Source organism: Engraulis encrasicolus, chromosome 9 (assembly GCF_034702125.1).
Source record: "Engraulis encrasicolus isolate BLACKSEA-1 chromosome 9, IST_EnEncr_1.0, whole genome shotgun sequence".
Lineage (NCBI taxonomy): Eukaryota > Metazoa > Chordata > Actinopteri > Clupeiformes > Engraulidae > Engraulis > Engraulis encrasicolus.
The window spans coordinates 14,603,494-14,623,757 of NC_085865.1; the positions used below are offsets into that span (position 1 = coordinate 14,603,494).

At 43.3% G+C, this 20,264-nt stretch overlaps 2 protein-coding genes across 3 annotated transcripts in view; both read left to right on the forward strand.

The window, feature by feature from the left end:
* Nucleotides 1–6,121, forward strand: part of fndc3bb (fibronectin type III domain containing 3Bb) — a 67,510-nt gene extending 61,389 nt beyond the window's left edge. Inside the window, exon 26 of the mRNA XM_063206624.1 lies at nt 624–6,121. Within this exon, the coding sequence (XP_063062694.1) occupies nt 624–944 (321 nt within the window). The 3' untranslated portion in view covers nt 945–6,121. The remainder of the gene's footprint in view (nt 1–623) is intronic.
* A 2,879-nt stretch (nt 6,122–9,000) lies between these two features.
* The window catches only part of pld1b (phospholipase D1b), a 62,647-nt gene continuing 51,383 nt past the window's right edge, over nt 9,001–20,264 (forward strand). Inside the window, exon 1 of one of the 2 annotated variants that reach the window (XM_063206626.1) lies at nt 9,001–9,250. The gene's annotated coding sequence lies outside the window, so the exon portion shown is untranslated. Of the gene's footprint in view, nt 9,251–14,318; nt 14,635–20,264 lie in introns of those variants that run through there. The other variant, XM_063206625.1, reaches the window with a different exon arrangement.

The following is a 20,264-nucleotide window of genomic DNA, read 5'->3' on the forward strand; positions in this document are numbered from 1 at the left end:
AATCTAGCCAGGTTCACCGTAGTGATGTATAATGTTCACACATGGTTGCCCTGAACAAGGGACTCCATCTCATTTCTTTATCTGTATCATTTCACTTTCTTCATTTCACTCCAGCAACTAGATCACATGTCAGAGCTACTGTATAGCAGGAAGTGTTTTTGTATGTATTGCACTTCAGGAAGTTGCCAGACAAGACTAGACACTGACAAAGGCAACAGCCGAAATTATTGTCTGATTTTCTGCTGCTATGTAAAAAAAAAAAAGAATGACAAAGATAAGAACTGAGCACAATCCACTTCTCCATTCTACTATGTATAGCACTTCAGCCAGGGCATACGTACGTCACAATCAAACAGCAGCAATAAGTCAAATTCTACTATGTATAGCACTTCAGCCATTGCAGACGTACGTCACAATCAAACAGCAGCAACAGGCCTAAGTCAAATCAGTAAAGTACAAGTCACAAGGTGAGATGGATTCCACAAAGTAGAAAAAGGAGTCAGACGATGGTGTAGTATTTGTTCCTGGTTCAGTACAAAACGGCATTGTGCAAAGCATGGATGTGTATATCTTACAGATAGGCGACTGGGCGTCCAACGTCATCTTGTGTTAATTCTCTCCAGGTGTTTAAGGGAGAGGATACGTGCTTCCAGCTCTTCAGCATGCAGTGGAACGTGGACTACCGTTTCCGCGTTTGTGCCAACAGGCACTGTGCGGATGACGCCTCACAGGAGCTGAGCGGCCTCTTCAGCCCGTCAGCCCACTTCACCCCGCGCCGCCTGGAACAGGCGTTGGCCATCGAGGCGAGCGTCGCAGCCCCACCAGCAGTAAAGGCCTTTGGCCTCACGTCCACAGACGGCCAGTTTGCCACCCTGATCGTGGTGGGTCTGGCCTCGCTCTCCTTCCTCCTGGCTTTCCTGCTACAGCTCTTCCTTATCGAGTAGTCCTGCCACACAAGAGGGTGAGAATGAAAAAGGGAAAAAGAAAATGTATATGATTTATGATGGAATGATGAAAAGAGGATAACTTGGAGGGATTTTTTTTAATAATGTACGTAGAGGACATGTGTATACACGTGTATACACACATACACATACACATACACATACACATACACATACACATACACATACACGCACACACATGCACACTACACACAACGCGCACACACACACACACACACACACACACACACACACACACACACACACACACACACACACACACACACACACACACACACACACACACACACACACAGCACAACGTGACGGTTGAGTTTGGGATATTTTTGAAAGTCCTGGTGTTTTTACATACCGTATGGTAGCCTACCACACAATTCCATTGTCTCTTACCACATTCCATTGCTATGTTCTGTCCCTTTTTATATGTATGTAATCTTTCTAAATCTAAAGAGGAGTAAGATGTAGTGCATATGTCTTGCACCAGTTCTGAAACCACAGTCCTGAAATAAGGTTCTACAAAAGTATTTTTATACTTTTTTATATGGTTTTAGGTCCATGACTGAAACAAAAAAAAGTTATATTTTCTACATTGCCATTTTTAATGTTTGGTCCTATTTTTTCTTTAAGCCTGTTGTCTAAAAGTATTTATATTTTTATTACAGTTATGTAATTTCTATGTTACAGCTTTAACATGTTTTTTTTTTCTTTGTCTGAAAGGAGATATTCCCCCAGGTTATGGGTGAGGTGAGGCTCAGGTGTGAGGTGTGTGAGAAGAAAGAGCAGGCTGAAACGCCTGGTTTGAGTTTTTTTATTATTATTATTATTTTTTAAACCCATCATCCACACAATTCTGCTGACCAGTGGATCTTCTAGAACTGTCCGCTTAACTCTAATCAGAGTTTGGGATCTCGGCTTCAGAAAGTCCCTCCTTGTATACTGTTTAATACAGCCATGTTTGGAACAGCTGATTGTACTGTGCGAAACAGTAATGAGGTTGGTGGGTGAGCTAGTAAGCAGGCACTGTTAAACTGCCAAGTAACCGTACATCAGCTGTTTGGTTCATCATTTGAATATGCTTCACGTCGTAAGTGAGTAGTATGGCATGGCAGCCCCTGGGAGTCACTCTTCTTCAGTACTGGCATTATAGTCAAGTGCGATGTCCTTATTGTCAGGGCTGGAGTGTAACAGGTCACAGGACACCATGAATTTTTGACAGTCGTCATTAATTATCCCCCGCAAATAATAGTAACCGACAGCTGTAGTGAATTTTGCCACCATAGGCACCACTGCAATTCAAATTCCGGACATCCAGAGTCACCATGGGAGTCACATTTTCTATCCATCGTGGCGTCGCACCCACTGCCCATGCGCACCATGTCCTCATGGACGTTGCCATCGTACATGTTGCCATGTGGCACACTGACTTGGTCAAGTCGTTCACTTGGGACATTTAATTCCGAATTGACTCAATTTAATTCAGAATAAAAAATAATTCAGCTTTGAAAACATCCTGTAAACACTTCACAATTCAAAATTGAAGTTATTCCGTTGTTAATTCCGAATAACTTAATTTTTCTGCAACCCCTGGCAAAAAGTATGGAATCACCTGTCGTGGAGGATGTTCATTTAGTCGTTTTAATTTTGTCGAAAAAAGATCGATCACAGACACAACACGAAACTGAAGTCATTTCAAAGAACTGTCTTTAAGAAACAATAAATACAAGAGACAATGGTGCTTGCATCCTCTGTCCAATTGAAACGATGTTAATTCGGAATTAAATGAAAGTTCTTGACAGAAACTCGATAGAAAATAATTTTCACTCTGAACTGTTTAATTCCTGGGCTGGGCACCTGCAGTATGTTAAACATGCCCTGCCCTATGTATGCATAGTGTGATGCTAAACTACCACTTGGATACAACTCGTGAACCCTGATCTTGACGAGACAGGACCAAACTACTCAGACCTTCACATTATATGCTCTTGGTTGAATAATGCCATTGCAATGTGATGATGCCTCATGAAATTCGTGCACAGGCATGGTACGATATTCACTTTCTGAAGCCGAGATCTCCACCCGTGCCTGTGACAGGATGAAAGCGAAGAAAAAAAGCGAGTGGTGTAGTGAAAGTGCAAAGCGTGCATTTAGAGCCATCCGTCACTTTATTTGGTCTGGGTTGGCGTCCTCACATACATAACTGCAGTACACTGCATTGTAAATGTATGAAAGGGAAAGTGTCCTTGACTCTCTCTTGATTTGGGACAGTCTCCTGAAATATTGATGGAGACCACCATGAGCATTAGTCTTCCCGCCCAAAGAGTTTCACCGTGCAACACCTTAGTGACTGCCTGAAGTCTGGAGCGTACCTCAGGGACTCAGGGTTTCAGAAGGGTTACAGCCATAGACATACAGTGTAGATAACAGTGGTTCTTAACCTTTTTTCTTGAAGCACCCCCTAAACTCTGCCCAAGACAAGCCGTGCACCCCCAAACCAAACGTCTATACGTGTATACGCACAAAAAAGTGATTTAAGTGAATAATTACAATGATTCTTGCTTTAGACATTAAACAATTCTTTAATAACTTCACATTAGGTCCAAAACATGTTTTAATTTGTTCTTGATTTGGCCTAATTATGAGGTTTAGAATCAGAATTTTGTTCACAACCTTAACACAAACAAAATTCCGTGCACCCCCTGAAATCTCTGGCGCACCCCCAGGGGGTGCCCGCACCCCAGGTTAAGAACCACTGGTATAGATAACAGTGGTGTAGTCTACGTAGAACGCGGGTATACGGAGTATACCCACTTCTAAATTTCAGGGATTTCAGTATACCCACTTAAAATTGATTGCTCCATTATTTTGAATAGCAGAAATATATACAGTATACCCACTTCAAAAAATACTCAAATATACAGTATACCCACCATAAAAAAGTAGACTACACCACTGATAGATAATATACATATACCTGTATAGACATACATATTGATGTACCGGTATAGTATGTCTATGGTTACATATCTACAGATGTATAGTGTGTCTGTGGCTACAGCATTACGTTTCCATGGCGGCAGTGCCCCACCCTTAGAACTGGCTATTTTGACTATAATTCTCTGCTGGCGTTGGTCTGGCCAAACCATCTTGTAATGTAAGCCAATTTCTTATAGAGCGAGATTAACTGACCTCTTTCAAATGCCTCCATTTGCTACTGCCCAAAGTTTCAAACAGTTCCATTTTCACTCTGACTCACGTGTAGAGGTGGAAACTGCTTGATTTACTGTAGATGTACCGTAGTGTGCCATTTTGCCTTAAACACGCCACTGCTGAGCCATTTGAAATGCCATACTTTCACTGGCCCTATTTTCTCAGAAAAAAATTGTAGGTTGTAGGTCGATTGTAGGCTTGGTCAGACTAACTAAGGGGCGAGATCTTGTGCAGTGTCACAGGTAGTGTGGGCAGGCCCAGGCTATCCCACCCTTATGCCTTCCTCCATGATGGTTAACCTTCTCGCTCAGTCACATCAAAGATGTTCTCAGTAGGGAAAGATGATTCAAACTCCGCCCTCCCAATGCAAAGGAGTTTCCTCAAGTTTGGTCTCCTAAGGGGCGTGGTCCCCTTCTTTTTCTCTTTCTATGCCGTTTGGTGACGGCTTGCATGAGGAGTGCGTCTTAATATGTGACCTTGCCTCCTCCACTTGCGCTTGTCTCCTCGCCCCGCCTCCTGACCCTCCTCCATGGAGAAAACGATAAAGTTTCCCAGCTGTCAGCCTAGCCACAACAACTTTTGAGGGACTGTTTTTCATTCACCATAACAATTGCAAACCAGAAAAAGACTCTACAATTGAGCTTTTGCAAGATATTGAAATATAATGCTGTTGTCAGTGATGTCATCATGACGAGAAGCGAGTGGAGGAGGCAAGGTCGCATATTAAAACGCACTCAGTGCCTCGGGAACTCCACTTATACTCAGCCTAAAGCCTCCAAAGGTCTCCTAACCGCAGGTCTCCTAAAGGGGCATTCACATGACATCACATGAATCCAGGAAATGCACAGGCTTGATATGAATCATCTTACTCTACTCTACTCTCTTTGGTCACAGATTTCAATGGTGGTCTCGTGGTCCATTTTGCAGTATGCTCGCCTTTCACGAGTGTAGTGCAAGACAAGAAATGTTTACTAGCTCCGTCATACAGTCACCAAAGTTAATGAGCAATTTTTGTTAGGCCTTTTATTTATGCTATATATTGCATACCGTACTTTATAATGCAAATCACAGTGCAATCTTCATTTATTTATTTCTTTAAAAAAAAATCAAAAGAACAGTCATACATACTTCTTTCCTCATGTAGCATGTCATATTTTACCTTTTACGGTTATGATTTGACTTTCTTATATTTTGTATTTTTCAAAGAGAAAAAAGGCATTCCTAACATTTCTTAATCTTGTTCATGTTTCTTATCAGTCATTAATGTCCGTCTTTTTGTAAAGTCTTTTTTTTAAATGATGCAAATCTGTCCAGTTAATGAAGTCAATCTTGGTGCTATTCCAAATGATTTACACACCCTTTGCCATTGCAGACATAAAGCATTATTGCCATAGTCAAAAGGTAATACGTTGTGTGCCTTCGCACTATATGACCGTCTTAACTTCCAACACTTCATGTTTTAGTTTTTTTTTCCCCCAACCCTATTTGGTTTGCCTCCTCTTGTCTGCAATCTTCAGACTTGGGAGAAGATCTGTGAAAGACCTGTGTGGTCTTGCTGCAAACTAAACCCCAGCACATTGACTTTTCTTATTATTGGCATCTTTTAGCATTGTATTATAAATCTGTTTTTTTTTTATTATTATGTTGACACTTGAAGATTCTTATCTTTCTTTGAAGATGTATTGAAACTGTTACCCCCTAAAAAGTAATATTTTATGGTAACTTCAGCTTAAAAGAAGATTCATTCAACATTGCCATTATTTTTTAATTTTAATCAACTATGATTTTTAGAATTCATCAAGAATTGTACATTGTTAATCATAGTCATCATATGAAATACTACCATATCACCTTAATGTATAGATTTTGAAAATACTACCCTTTGTATTTAAGATGATTATGTATCTGTAGCATATATGTAATATATTTATGCACAATAAATGTTAAATTTTTCTCAGACATTTGACGGTCTCATCAAATGTTTTCTCAGATATAGTGGTTGATTGAATGTCAGAATTGAATTGATTGAATGTCAGTACGTACGTGCATGTGTGCATGTGTGTGAAAGACTTTTTGAAGGTGTGTGTGTGTGTGTGTGTGTGTGTGTGTGTGTGTGTGTGTGTGTGTGTGTGTGTGTGTGTGTGTGTGTGTGTGTGTGTGTGTGTGTGTGTGTGTGTGTGTGTGTGAAGCTCCATCAGCGAGAAGCCCCTGCAAATCCCAGACCAATACAATTTGCCAAAGAAGTCAATGAGGACAGAGATGAAAAAAGATGGAAAGGTCAGTTTGATATATGGCCCTCAAATACAGAGTTGATGTAGCCCTGTCAAAACAAGTAAATCATGGGAAGTAGGGAAGTAAGCAAGTAGCCCTGTCAAACCAAATAAATCATGCTAAGAAGGTAAGTAAGCGAGTAAGTAAATCATGCTAAGTAGGTAAGTAAGCGATTAAGTGAATCATGGTGGCTAGCACTGTGTTACTGATATGGAAACGTTTCTGGTGTTGGGGCAATTGCATACTATATGCTTCATGGATCTGGACTGCATACCAGAATACTTGAGATTACAGTATGTTGCATTAGTGAAAGGCATGTGAAATGGAAACAAAATCAACAAAACGATGACCAAACATACAGGTAAGTCATGGTCAGCATCTTGGTTCCACACCAACACATTTAAAGTTCAGAGGAATATATCATCTTCAAAGGGCTAGATCATCCATTGGATATTCATCATATTCGTCAATAAAATGTCAGCGGTGATTTAAAAAAACATACAATAGCCCTATTGTCCCCAAGGAGAGATTTGTTATCACCACCATCACAACTTGTCACAACCAACAAATAGCAACAGACATGAAGACATAAACATCACTGAACATTCAGATACTAAACAATACATGTATCCAACTCAGATATTGTCAGACAACCCAAACACAACACTGTTACTGTTACAAAGTAATGACATGAAGTCCAATCACATGCATTATGCCTATGAAATCATTCTACACAGGAATGCCTGTTCACAGGGGGCAGAAATGGGTTGGGTTTTAGATTTGGAAACGGCCCTCAGACGCAGTTGTGATTTTTTTCTCCTACTATTCCATTGTTGAATTTAGTAGGCCTACTTTTTGAATGGAACACTTTTATTACCCCTGAAGGCTGTGTACACATTGAATGTATTAGGCTATTTGTAAAGGAATTCTATTGTATCCTTATATGCAATTTACTTGAATAGCGCAATATTATATTTCCTCTCAGTTCTAATAAAAATAGGCTAAGTTAAAATAATATAGGCCTATTCATATTGGTTTAGAATAAAATGCAGCCTATGGTGTCGACCAACATTGTAGCCTATACACATTTTTTCCAAAAGTGATTCTTAGTTCTGGGAAACAGGGCATTAAATGTCCATGTTTATGCCCATTGTGCGCAATGCTGATAATTATCATTATTATGGTTTGTGGCACGTGTTGTCCAGGGTGCTGGAGCCGTGGCGTGTGGGCTATTCTGTGAGTTCTGTCCATAGACGTTTAGATCATTAGCCTACTCACTGGTTTTACTGCAGTGCAGCAGCAGTATTTGCTTTTAGCTGAACGGTTTGTGGTAACGCAGTATTTTGGAGAAATGTGCTACTGTGGCCTACTTCAATATACATTTCGCTTTTAAAAACAGTTTCAAAGTGTGCCGTAAAAGTTTGTTTTGTAGTAGGCTAGCCTACTGCATTGTTCTGCATCGAAATTCAAACGTTTCAGGCTAACATTGTCGTTTTATCTGTTTAGTTTTGTTTTTTTGGTAATATGCTCTAGTTGTGGTGGTCAAACACGGTGAGTTTATTTAGCCTATAACTTCAAGCAGAATGACACACAAAGATAGCATAAATAGCTAAAATAAATAAAAAATATGTATAAAATAAATACAAATTAAAGATACACTTAAGGGTTGACAATAAGCATCCAATCATCGACCTTGAAGTCTAGCCTACTCATTAAGAAGATGAATAACTTTGAATGGAGGGACAGAGAACAGCTTTCCTTATAATAAAAAAAATACTGCGCGCTCACAGCTTTACCCCTTACTGACCAGCAGATGGGGTAGTTACATTGATGGGTTCTTTCTAACCGTTTAAAATGCTAGACGCGACTTGTCAAAAGGATGTGATATATTTCAGTCTAACCTGATGTGTTCACTGATGTAGTCAACGGCAACCCAGTTCAGTTGCAGTTTCACATCAACACCTACAAATGTGGTTTGCACAGGGATGTGTCGAATAGCCTATTGCGCGGAATGGAAGGATTCCAAGGAATGCGCGCCACGGAGATGGATACATCCAGATTTGGAGAATATGTCCTATTGCAAATCGTCTTTTAGTTTCGGAAGAGGGAGTTAACCTGCTGTGGGTGTTAGACATGTTAGACCAGTGCCCTGCCATGATTGGCATTGGTGATCGATTAGGCAACTGCTTCATTATTACCCCGGGGCAAAACACGCGAATCCATGCGTAATTCATCAGTGGGAAGTGTGTAAAATCACATGTTGAGTCTTTGTTACCCCCATGCAAATCTCTTATAGACAAATCAATTGTAGATTTAAATACGTAATTAGTGGAGGTCTACGTGACACAGTGCGCTAGGTCCTTATACGCAGGAGCATAATTTAATTGCGGTGAAGATATCTCCGCACCGCTGGGAGAGGCACGCGCTCCTCAGCCGCCTCTGGTAAGTCTACTGCAGCAAACACCAGTCGACAGAGGCTGGCAATGGGGAAACCGAGCACTCTGCCACACATTACAGTTGGCTACTGGGTTCCAGGAAGTGTTTGCTTTTGCTGTTCTCTTGTTGACCGAGTTATCAACATGGGTTGTCATCTTTTTTCACCTTGTAGCTCACGTCAAGGGAGATCGCCTTCGATGTTGGTATGAGCAGTACGGCACATGTGCACTTGATTAGATTGTGTGTGGGCGGGCCCTTGGTCAAAAGTCTGAGGAAGCTACAGTGCATTGAACAACCGTGGTTTGACATTCTTCCGCGCGACGCATCCTCCAAGGCGCTGGATGAGGAGCTTGTTTTGAAATCATCATACGGTAAGCTCTTCAGCTCTTTTGAAACGTATTTCTACTGTTGCCCTGACGCTCAGACATCTACATCAACTCGTCATTGTCGCTTTTAGGTACAGTATACTATTCATCTTATTTTGTTTATTCGTTTTAGTTACACAATTTGATTTTAGTTAAGCGGCCACAGTAGCCTACCCGTAATAGCTATTGTGCTGGCAGGAAGTGTTTCATAATTAATACTGGGCTACTTCATTTATCAATGGTGGCTTCAACTTTTTTTGTCAACTGCGACCGTTTGTCACTTTGCTTGCTGTCAAGAGATATGACAGTGAAGTCTACGCAAACTATAGCCCAACTGGAAGTTCCTGTTAGTCCACTCCACTTTAAAACCTTTGCATTAGGAATGAATGGCTAAACCATACCATGGTGAGGTACACGCCTGTGCGTAGCCTACTCTGATCATCTGTACATTACATGGCTATGTTACAAGAAACTTTGATAGGCTAGTGCTCTCCTATGAGCCAGGAGAAGCATCACCACACCCTTGTTGTCTTTTCTCATTTAAATACTGTCAGTCCATTTACTTGGTAAACATTACAAGGGTGTGCTTAGTTGACTTAACAGGCTAGTGTGGTGCAGGCCTTGGCCTTTGCCCCAGGAAGAGACCAGTGTTTAGACTAGTAGGTATATTCCCCACTCTCCCCCTCCCCTCCCATAAAGATTCAGAGACGCTTGAGATAACAGTTGGATAAGGATGTAGTTGATGTTCAAGGGTGTGCCACAGAAATACGGACGCACAGATAGCAGGCTAGTAGGCCTGCAGTCTCTCGTCCACCTCCAGAAGGTTCAGTGACACGAACATGACAAGCAGTGGCAATGGAGACTTAAGCCTAGTTAAGACTTGTGATCTCCAAAACTGATCCCTTTCACTTTAACGGAGCGAAGTGGCGGAGAGGGTCAGTCTCAGTCTTTGGTTTGCTTGTGCTAAACAATGGGCACTTGAAGTCATGAGATGGGTGTTTTGTAATTGACCAGGTCAGCTATCCAATTAAATCATGAGGTGGAATGACGTGGACACATTGTTGTGTTTCTGGGTCTCAGCCTGGACATGACTTGTGTTGTGTTGTGTTGTGTTGTGTTGTGTTGTGTTGTGTTGTGTTGTGACTGGGTGCTTCTGGTTGCCAAGCGGGTTAACTGGGCCCTGACCTAAGGGGAGAGGAGAGGGCATATGTAGGAGTCAGAGGCAGCCAGGGCTGCTGGACCCAAAGGGAAGTTATCTTAAAAGGGACCCCATCCAATGCATGCAATGTAATGAGGAGCCAATTCTGGGGCCCCTCCCTCCTTGGGCCCAGGATAAGTGACCTATTTGCTTCCCTGCCTCCTATAAACACCATTTACAACGCCCATTGAAGACCCCTCGCACCCTGGCTTCCATCTCCTCACACTGTTGCCCTCTGGCAGGCGCCACAAATCAATAGCAGCCGGAACCAATACAGTAGAATGAAGAACAGCTTCTTCCCCAAAGCTGTCACAATACTGAACAGAACACTTGCAGGGATGTGTATTTGCTCATGCTATTTGCTTACTGAATTCCTCCTAGTTACTTTGATTGAACAAACACACACACACACACACACACACACACACACACACACACACACACACACACACACACACCTTTTATTTTTATTTTATTTCTTCTTCACCCTTTTTCTGCACACTTGTTTTGCACCGACCATGCATTTCATTTAAAGTGACACGAAAGTGTCTCTATGTGCATGACAAATAAATATCCTTGAATCCTTGTATTGTATTTTATTGTATGCAAGTAAAACCCAGGTAACCCAAGTCACACTTACTCCACGGTTCCACAGTGCACTGATCATAACTGTAGATATTTGATTATGGGCCCTACCGTGGCGCAAATGGTAGGGCACTCATTTGCTATATGGCCGACCCGGGTTCGACTTCCGCCCAGGGTCTTTTGCTGACCCTTCCCCATCTTTCTCTGCCCACTAACTTCCTGTCACTACCTTCACTATTCTGTCAACAATAAAAAGCTAAAAAAAAGAAGATATTTGATTATGACTAGCAATTAGGGCTGTAACGATACACTCAACTCACGTTTCGGATTGTGTCACGATTCATGACCGACGGTTCGATACATCCCACGATTTCACATTTGCCAACATTATAAACTATGATAGTTTTTCTGTACAATAGGTTACAAGAAGCTACTAATAATTTAAAAAACTTTCAATATAATAATGATTATGCTTGGAAGCACCATCATTTCATATCATGTGGTTGTTTTCTGGGCTGATGGGTATCAAAATGCTAAAAGGGCGTATCACGATACTGCCTCCTTGTATCACGATACAGTATCGTGACTCTGTGTATCACGATTTCTCGGTTCGATACAATATCGTTACAGCCCTACTAGCAATGCTAGGCCAGTTTGTTGCAGCTGAACAGCTCATACAGCATTCGTTGAATTGGTAAAGTCAAGTGAAGGCCGATCTAGGAAACTCCCATTGTCATTGTGACACAGCGCTTCACAGCACACAGTGCTCACTGCACACTGCACACAATGAAACAGCATTTGTGCCTCACCCACGCCAGGGTCATCACCAAATGACGCCCCAAGGGAGCGGTTCAACAGCACGGTACCTCGGTCACGGTACCTCAGTCAAGGAGGAGGACGGGGGAAGAGCACTGGTTAATTACTCCCCCTACCAACCTGGCGGGTCAGGAGTTGAATTGGCAACCTTTGGGCTACAGGTCTGGGGTGAATTTCTCAAAACCAAAGTTGCTAACTACATTAGCTACTTTACTGTTTTCAATGCATTTTCCCATTGGCAACTACCAAAATTGCTAACAGGCCAATAACTTCTCTTTTGAGAAACTCACCCCTAATGCCCTAACCATTTACCCATGACTAGCCTAGTTAGTGAGATGCAATATAGTTTTAGAGCCCTAGATGGTGGCATGATGGAGGGTGCTGGGGCCTACCACGTAGTACAACGCGTACCAGCCGAGGTTCAAGTCTGGCCTGGGTCATTTGCCAGCCCTACCCCGTCTCTCCCCCCCCACTGCATGCATTCTCGTCACATCTTGGCTACAGTATATTCACGAAAGGCACAAAAATAAAAGAAGGAAATAAGTGCATGGATCCATAATTTTGCCCTGCTGGTGTGGTGGAGCTCTAGGGGTGTTGCTTGCTGATGAAGAGTCGTCTTTAGGTGCTTTCAGGCCGACATAGAACTGTGCAGGTGCCCATTCCCACACCAAATCTCAAGCTGGCTGCCACGTTCAAGGTGGCAAGTCTGAGTGTTCGGGAACCAGAAAGCTGGTTTGCAATGCCAACTGAAAACTAATGTTTTTTTTTGCGAATCATGGTGACAACGTGGGACGTTATGGGGATTTTTGCGGGGTGGAAATGGACAGAGTCCTGTGACTGTTGCTCACATGCTCATGTGTAAGCAAAGCTGCATGATGTGATCATCTGCAGATATGACCATTTCATTTGCAAAAGAGCAAAAGGGAACTTGGTTGCAGTGTTGGTGGCAATAGGGTATGTCGCACCAGGCAGTGGCAGGAAGCTTTGTGGGACATGTGACATCCTACGTGTGTGTGTGTGTGTGTGTGTGTGTGTGTGTGTGTGTGTGTGTGTGTGTGTGTGTGTGTGTGTGTGTGTGTGTGTGTGTGTGTGTGTGTGTGTGTGTCTTTGTGTGTGTGTGTCTTTGTTCAGTGTGTACTGACATACAGTAGTGGTCACACTTGTCTTTATGTTTATGATCCACTCATTTGGATAACTACCAAACATTTTTTTTGTCATTTCCTCTGCTGTTGACCATACTTTAGTACAGTGTTTCTCAAAGTGGGGCGGAAGCCCCCCTAGTGAGGGGCAGAGGTATTGGAGGGGGGGCGCGTGAGGTCAGAAGGTTTTTCTTTTTTATTACTTTTCTGCTTTGCCATTAAGTCAACACATTCACTTTACATTCACAATATATTCATTAATTTATACACTAATATTTAGAGAACATCATAGGTAGGCTATATACGTGTATATTAGGATTTAATAAACTTTACTAAGGCCTATTTATTTGTATTTCCATGATCATTTTGCTTGAGGGGGGGCACAGACAGATACCCTTCCTCTGAAGGGGGGAATGGCAGGAAAAGTTTGAGAAACACTGCTGTAGTAGATGACTGGATGTTATGTATAAGTCTGACAGCAGGGGGCAGAGCACCTTTGTTTCTACCAGAGCCGTTCATACATCTGTACATACTGTTTCTACATGGAGATCCTTCACCTTTAACTGCAGTATGTGTGTTTTGCAGGGCAGTGCGGCAGTAGGTAGGCCCAGAGCCGTATATAAAGATATAAGTGTTGTATTGAGATAACAAGATGCAGAGATGAAACTTTTGTCTTGAATTATATATGCTTTTCCTTGTTAATTTTTAACGGTATGTCACACAGAAAATATTGACAAAAGAGGGTGTGGTTTGGGTTGGGTTGGAAGAAATTTACATTTACAACATTCATGACTCCCTCTGTTTTGGATACTAACTGGTATTTGTTATTCATTATTCAAAATGCTGTTCCTGCATTATTGAGTCACAGTGACAAATTTCTGGTCTTGTGTTTTGCCAAATTGAAATGGCTTTTGTCACCTTGACTGAAGTGTGTGTGCGTGTGTGTGTGCGTGTGCGTGTGTGTGCGTGCATGTGCATATGTGTGCATGCATGTGTTCTATTATGGCTATTTCTCTTTCCTCTACTACAGAAGTCCCCGCAGTTCAAATGGTTTGAGGGCCTGACCTCTCTCCTGACCGCCGTTCCACCTCTGGCCTGGCCTTACTCCAGAAGAAAGCAACACTACCACACCTTAACCAGTGACAGAGCAATATCTCCAAAGTTACCACTGTTGGAGTCAAATGTGGTCAGGAAGGGTGTGTGTGTGTGTGTGTGTGTGTGTGTGTGGGGGGGTGGGGGGGGGGGGGGGGGGGGGGGGGGGGGGGGGGTGGAAGTAGGGGGAGGTCTGTTTCCCTCCAGGAACGGGCCAAACTTCCTCATCCTGTGGTCATTGAGAATGGCTCCAGCAGGACACACAACCACGCTGCACTGTATACACACACTGGCAGTCAACCCCTAAACTAACTCCTCCTCCTCTCCCTCCAGCGTCACGATCAGCCTGCCCCTCCCCTGCTACTTCAGCCGCATTTCTCTCCCTCCTTGCCTCACTCTCTCACTCCTGTGGGACTGTGCTGCAGGGTGATTGTCTGTCTACTGTAGAGCAGGGAAACAGAGTGTGAGGTGCGTGTATGTGAGTGCGTGTGTGTCAGAAGATCAGAGCGAGGAGACGCCAAACGGACACAATGGGGGCCTCCAGCCCTGTCAGGGTGCAGGTCAGTGAACACATCCCTTAGTTTTTTTGTGCCCGATGCCCTTTGGAATTTCCCTTCATGCCTGTTCCCTCTCCCTTTCTGTGTTGCTCTTGCTTTTTTTCTCACAAGCTGCCTGTCTTCCTGAAAACGTGTTCAAAAACCGGTTAAAAATGTTGTGGAACTATAGACCTACTGGAACTAGACTTACTCTAAAGGGTATTTTAAATGTCGTTTACCTGGTGAGGATCTTGTTTGGTGGAATTCTGAACACTGTGCTTTAATCCACAATTTGGTGTTTATACCACCTTTTTGCCCTTTTTGATGTTTGCTTAGTGTTGTGCTAGTGTTGTTCTCTGGGTTAGACAGTTTTCCTTGTGTCGCAGTAGGATGAAGGAAGGATTTTTCTGTCTGATGCTCATGCTGGGTGTCGGAGCGAGAGGGTTGGTATGTGCACTTGTGTGTTTGTGGTTGCTGTGGTCTGTTTATATTCACAGCATGCGGTTGTTCCAGTAACAAAAAGACTTGAGAAGTACGTACATACGTATGTGCAATTTGCTGTTGTCCTGGCAACCATGCGAGAGCTGGCACCAGTGTCTGTAACTATGTTCTGTAACTATTAATTTGCTTATCTTACTGTGCTCGCCACACTCTGTTGTAAAGTGTGTGTGTGTGTGTGTGTGTGTGTGTGTGTGTGTGTGTGTGTGTGTGTGTGTGTGTGTGTGTGTGTGTGTGTGTGTGTGTGTGTGTGTGTGTGTGTGTGTGTGTGAGAAAGCGAGAGACTCACCACTTAAAAAAGACACCTGGTGTATCTGAAGCAGTCTGGGAGGTGAGGTGAGCATTATCTATCTGCCCCCTTTCCTGTGCCCAATTATAGTGAGTGCCTGGGATCCGTAGCCAAGCTGCTCTGGCACACCTCTGCTCTGCGATGGCTGAATGCCCTCGCCACTCTTCTCCTACATGACGAGCTGTTAGCACGACCTCTCTCTTTGCACGGGAGGAAATAGCTCCCGGTTGTTTCCATGGGCAATTGTTGGAATGGCTCAATGTTTGCACACCTGTGCACACATACAGTACGCATATCCACACATACTGTACATGTGAATGAAATGCAGCACTAAAAGGATTGCACACTCATGTGGCTCATGTGGAGATGTTTCTCTTTTTTCTTTTAATCTAACTCTCCAGCCGGTGGCACACCCTGTAGTGTACTGTAATCTACGTCTTGCGCTCCGCTTTAGAAATATCTAGGGGATTGGTCATCCATACCGGTTTGGCGGGTGCCGGCGTCTCTGTTGGTGAGTGACTCAGTCTGTGTTCCTTTAGACACGTTTACAGTCTCGCTGGGTGTTGTATGTTGGTGGGTGACATGTCTGAAATGGCTATATGATGAGCTGCTCACAGGCTGAACAGATTTAGACAAAATGCTTGACTCGCTTCCAGCTCATTGCCTTGAAGAGTAGAGCTCCTGGTGTTTTCATCTGCATCCATATTTGGCAGTCTGGTCTCGTCTCAATACATGACATGGAGCTTAAATAGATACTCAGGCCTCTTTGAGGACAGCCCCTCTTGAAGATATGCTGTCCACTTTGAAGCCTTGCTTACTGCTCTGCTGCCTGATAAAGCCCAGTTCAGTTTTCCTCATCAGTGCTGCACCTGTGGGCCAGCCAGAGTTTGTGGTGTCTTGGAAGGCAAGACTGAACATGATTAATGAACTTGAAACCTTTATAGTGTGCCTTTAACAAGCCAACCAATTCTTGAATTAGTCATTGAAGGCGAATGAAGACTCACTTGACCGTGGCTGACCTACTTGGCTGTGGCCGAAAAACCCTGCTTGAAACATCTGGTGTGCCAACCCCAATCATAAAGTCTCGAATATTGGCAAGAATTACACATACATTTGGATTTGGACAGCGTTTTTGGATTTTCAGGGAGACAAAAGGGAGGCAAAGTCTTCAGAAAAACTGTTAGAAAAAAATATTCAAATGTGTTTGGCCTAGCTTTGCATACCACCACCACCGCCAATAATGGAATTGTGGTTGTGTTTTCAGGTGCATGCAGCTACAGTTTGTCCCACAATTTCAGTAGCAGTGTGTAGGGCTACAAGCAAAAAAAGCAGTGCTTTTGCAAGTGCTATGTGTGCACCTCCATTGACATTTATGTGGCGGCTGTTGATCAATTTGTGGCGCTCTGTTTTTATTCTGTGCTGCAGCGACGCAGAATGGTCTATACGTGGGAAACACTGATGTATTCATTTTGGCTTAAAACCATGAAAGTGCATATTTCATGGTGTGTTCTTCTCAGCTCTTGGCTATGCCCCGAGCAGAAAGCAGCCTGCTACGATCATGAATCCTGGGTGAGGTGAGTGACGTGATAAACCCAAGCAGACCATTTGCATATGCTATGCTATGTCATTTTAATGTTTACATAAACAGGCGGCTTTGTAACAGTAGCCATCTGTATCCATGTCTCCCCAGAGATGCACTTTGAGCCTCACACAGGGTTTCATTTCATCTGCACAGGTGTGTGTGTGTGTGTGTGTGTGTGTGCAAAGGGTGCCGCCTTGACATTGTATTTTATGCAGTTAGATTAAATTCATGATGTACAGTAGCTGCTGGACTTGCTCCGTCCATTGCCCTCTTTTTAATGAGTGAGTGAGAGTTTAATGAGTGAGAATACTCACCTTTGTTTTCTATGAATTTCATCTCATCTAGTGGTCAGCACATCTGCAGTATGTGTTGCATGGCTTTATTTGGCCTGCACACGCTGAGACCATCATCTGAGTTCAAAGAAGAAGTGAGATTATTGCTCTGTTTTCTCGTGTGACTTTCTCCTGTGTAAGTCGTGCATTGTGTTGCCTGACACTTTTTTTGCCCTTTGTTGGATGCTGTAGAATGTGCCCAGCTGAAGATATGCTTAGTTCTTCCAGTGTGTCAGCCATCATCAGCAATGTCATTAATGTCTGATTCATATTTAGTATCTTGAAACCCCCTCATTCCACACTCCCATGTATTCTTAACTTGTCTCTTTGCATTGCCTTGTAATCTCTTACTTCAGTGGAGCGTGATTGTTTCCCTCCATTATAAGATCCTTTTGCAGTGTAATGTTTTTAGTAGTTTAGACGCGCTCCAAGATTACACACCTATTTGAACTGTATCCCTTGACTGACCTCCTTTGTGGTGACCCCGAATGTTGGTTCGTTGTACATCAGCATTGGTAAGAGATTGACCATTACAGGCAGATAGAAAAGATGGGGCCGCCTCCCTTGTGGCTTAATGTGGCCCCAAGTCCTGCATGACCACAGCTTACCCAGTCACCACCAGGCCGTCCGCGCATGCCACAAATGAAAGGCTGTTTGTTAACGCAGAGTTTCCTACTTTGCTACAGGTATTAATTTTGGGGGAAGTTGGTCTGACCTCACCTGACTCTTGCCCTCTGGGGTGCGGGAGGGGAGGGAAGGGAACGCCCCGTGTGTAGTTGCTGAACTTAGCCAGATGATGTAAATCAGGTTAGGTCTGACCCAAACCCAAAGGGAAAATCTTTCATGTGATAATCAGAGATTGGGCATGGTCTCGTAGTGCTGCCCAGCCAGAGTGCTGATGAAAACCAGGTGTGGGCCGTCTCTTAAGTGGGTCTCCCAGTGGCTTATTGGGCTATAAATGTATGCATGTATACACGCATGTACACACACACACACACACACACACACACACACACACACACACACACACACACACACACACACACACACCACAAACCCCCAAAAGTTGCAGGCCTTCAACTTGCAGGCCTGGCTCTCCTGCAAACACAACACACACACACACACACACACACACACACACACACACACACACACACACACACACACACACACACACACACACACACACACACACACACACACACACACACAAGACACACACACACACAAGACACACACACACAAAACACAGTCCCGAAATCTTAGTCTTAATCACTGTGGTGGTCTTGCTGAAAAAAAAACCTTAAGTAAGAACAGATTTAGTGTTCACCAAAATACATACAAATAGTATACTGTGGTGGAAGGTTTTTGAATGTTCTTTTGAACTGGCAGCTGTATAAACCCTGTTATTCTTGTTCCATTTAATGAAATGGTTGGGCAGACCTCACTGGTGCTTACAGTATGCTGTTGGGTAAAATGCTGGTAGGTGGACAGGGAAAGCTTCTCAACAATGTTACCAAACCAGATGAACACCACTATGGGTGTTGGCTTTTCAGAGCTGGATTTGTGTCGGTGATGAACCTCCTGTAGAGGTCTGTTGACATTCAGTTTCATTTCACTTATTGTTTGTGGAGTTATGCCTTTTTAATTTAGCTGTATGGTCATGTTTATATTTCAATGGCTATCATCCTTCAACTCTTCTTAGTATTGGTCCACATACTTCTGTCTTCCTCTAGCAGTAGTTGGAAGAAGTTATTCTCAGTGTGTGTTTAGAGAAGTGACAAGGCTGTGGCTATTTATTCTCATGCATGCCTGTTTTCTCTTTATCTACTCTTTTCAGCCCTGTCTGGTAGTAGACAGGAATTGATTGCCTTTCAGAATCTGATTTAAATGCCTAATAATAACCGTATGATGAATTGTATTATGGCCTATTGCACAAACAATGTGAGACAAGAGCAGGATGATTGTTATAAATCCCTGAATACAAATCATCCATCAGTTGCCAGTTCACTGTACAGTAGATGTAGTGGTCTGTGAGATCTGTCTTTCTTAAGTTTTCAGTATACTTTAAGTATTACATGAACCATGTGAGCTTTTGCCTTTGTTTTTTGCCATATGTGTTTTTGTCATTTACAGTAGCTATATTTTCACAAGATGTATGTTGTTATTAGGATGTTAGATACTCCGCCCTCTAACTCCTAACATTTATGTATGCATTAACGTGTTCGGCAGTATGTACGTTATCTAACCTGTTGGATGCGTGTCGGGGGCACCACTTACCTGGGGAATCGGGCATCGGTGCATCGATCGCAGATGCCGCCAGCGCAAGCGGTTTCCCGTCGACCTACGGGCTCTCCTCCACGTTCAAAGGTAAGGGGGGGAAACACGGTGCACTCCTGGAAATCCCGTAAAGTCCATTGTACCTGGGCTTAATCCCAGACCTGAGTTTTCCGGCGAATGATCTTCTGCGTTGCCAACGCTCTCAGGCTAACTTCTGTTAGCCTACCTGCCGACCCGGAAAGGTCTAGTTCGCTGACCTTTGACTCACCCCGTGACCCCTTTTATGGGAGCCACATTCCAAACGGTCAAGCAGTGCCCCCGTGTGGATTGAAAGGGTTAGTGTGATGTCTAGTCTGTGACCTAGCATCTTAACATCCTTCCCCCCTTACAAGAGAAAAAAAACAAAAAAAATAAATCTACCCCTTTTTTTTTTTCCTTCCTAACTTTTGTAATTTTTTTATTTATTTTTCCCCTTTTTCCCCCCATCAAAAGACTACTACGCACCTAGGTCCTGAGACCCATCAACACCTCAAGTATCTCCCTTCGGAAGCAGCCTAGACAAGGAATCGGCCACCACATTTGCCCTACCAGCCACATGCTTGATGACCAGGCTAAACGGCTGGAGTACCAAGCCCCACCTAAACACCCTCTGATTTGCAGTCTTGAACTTGGC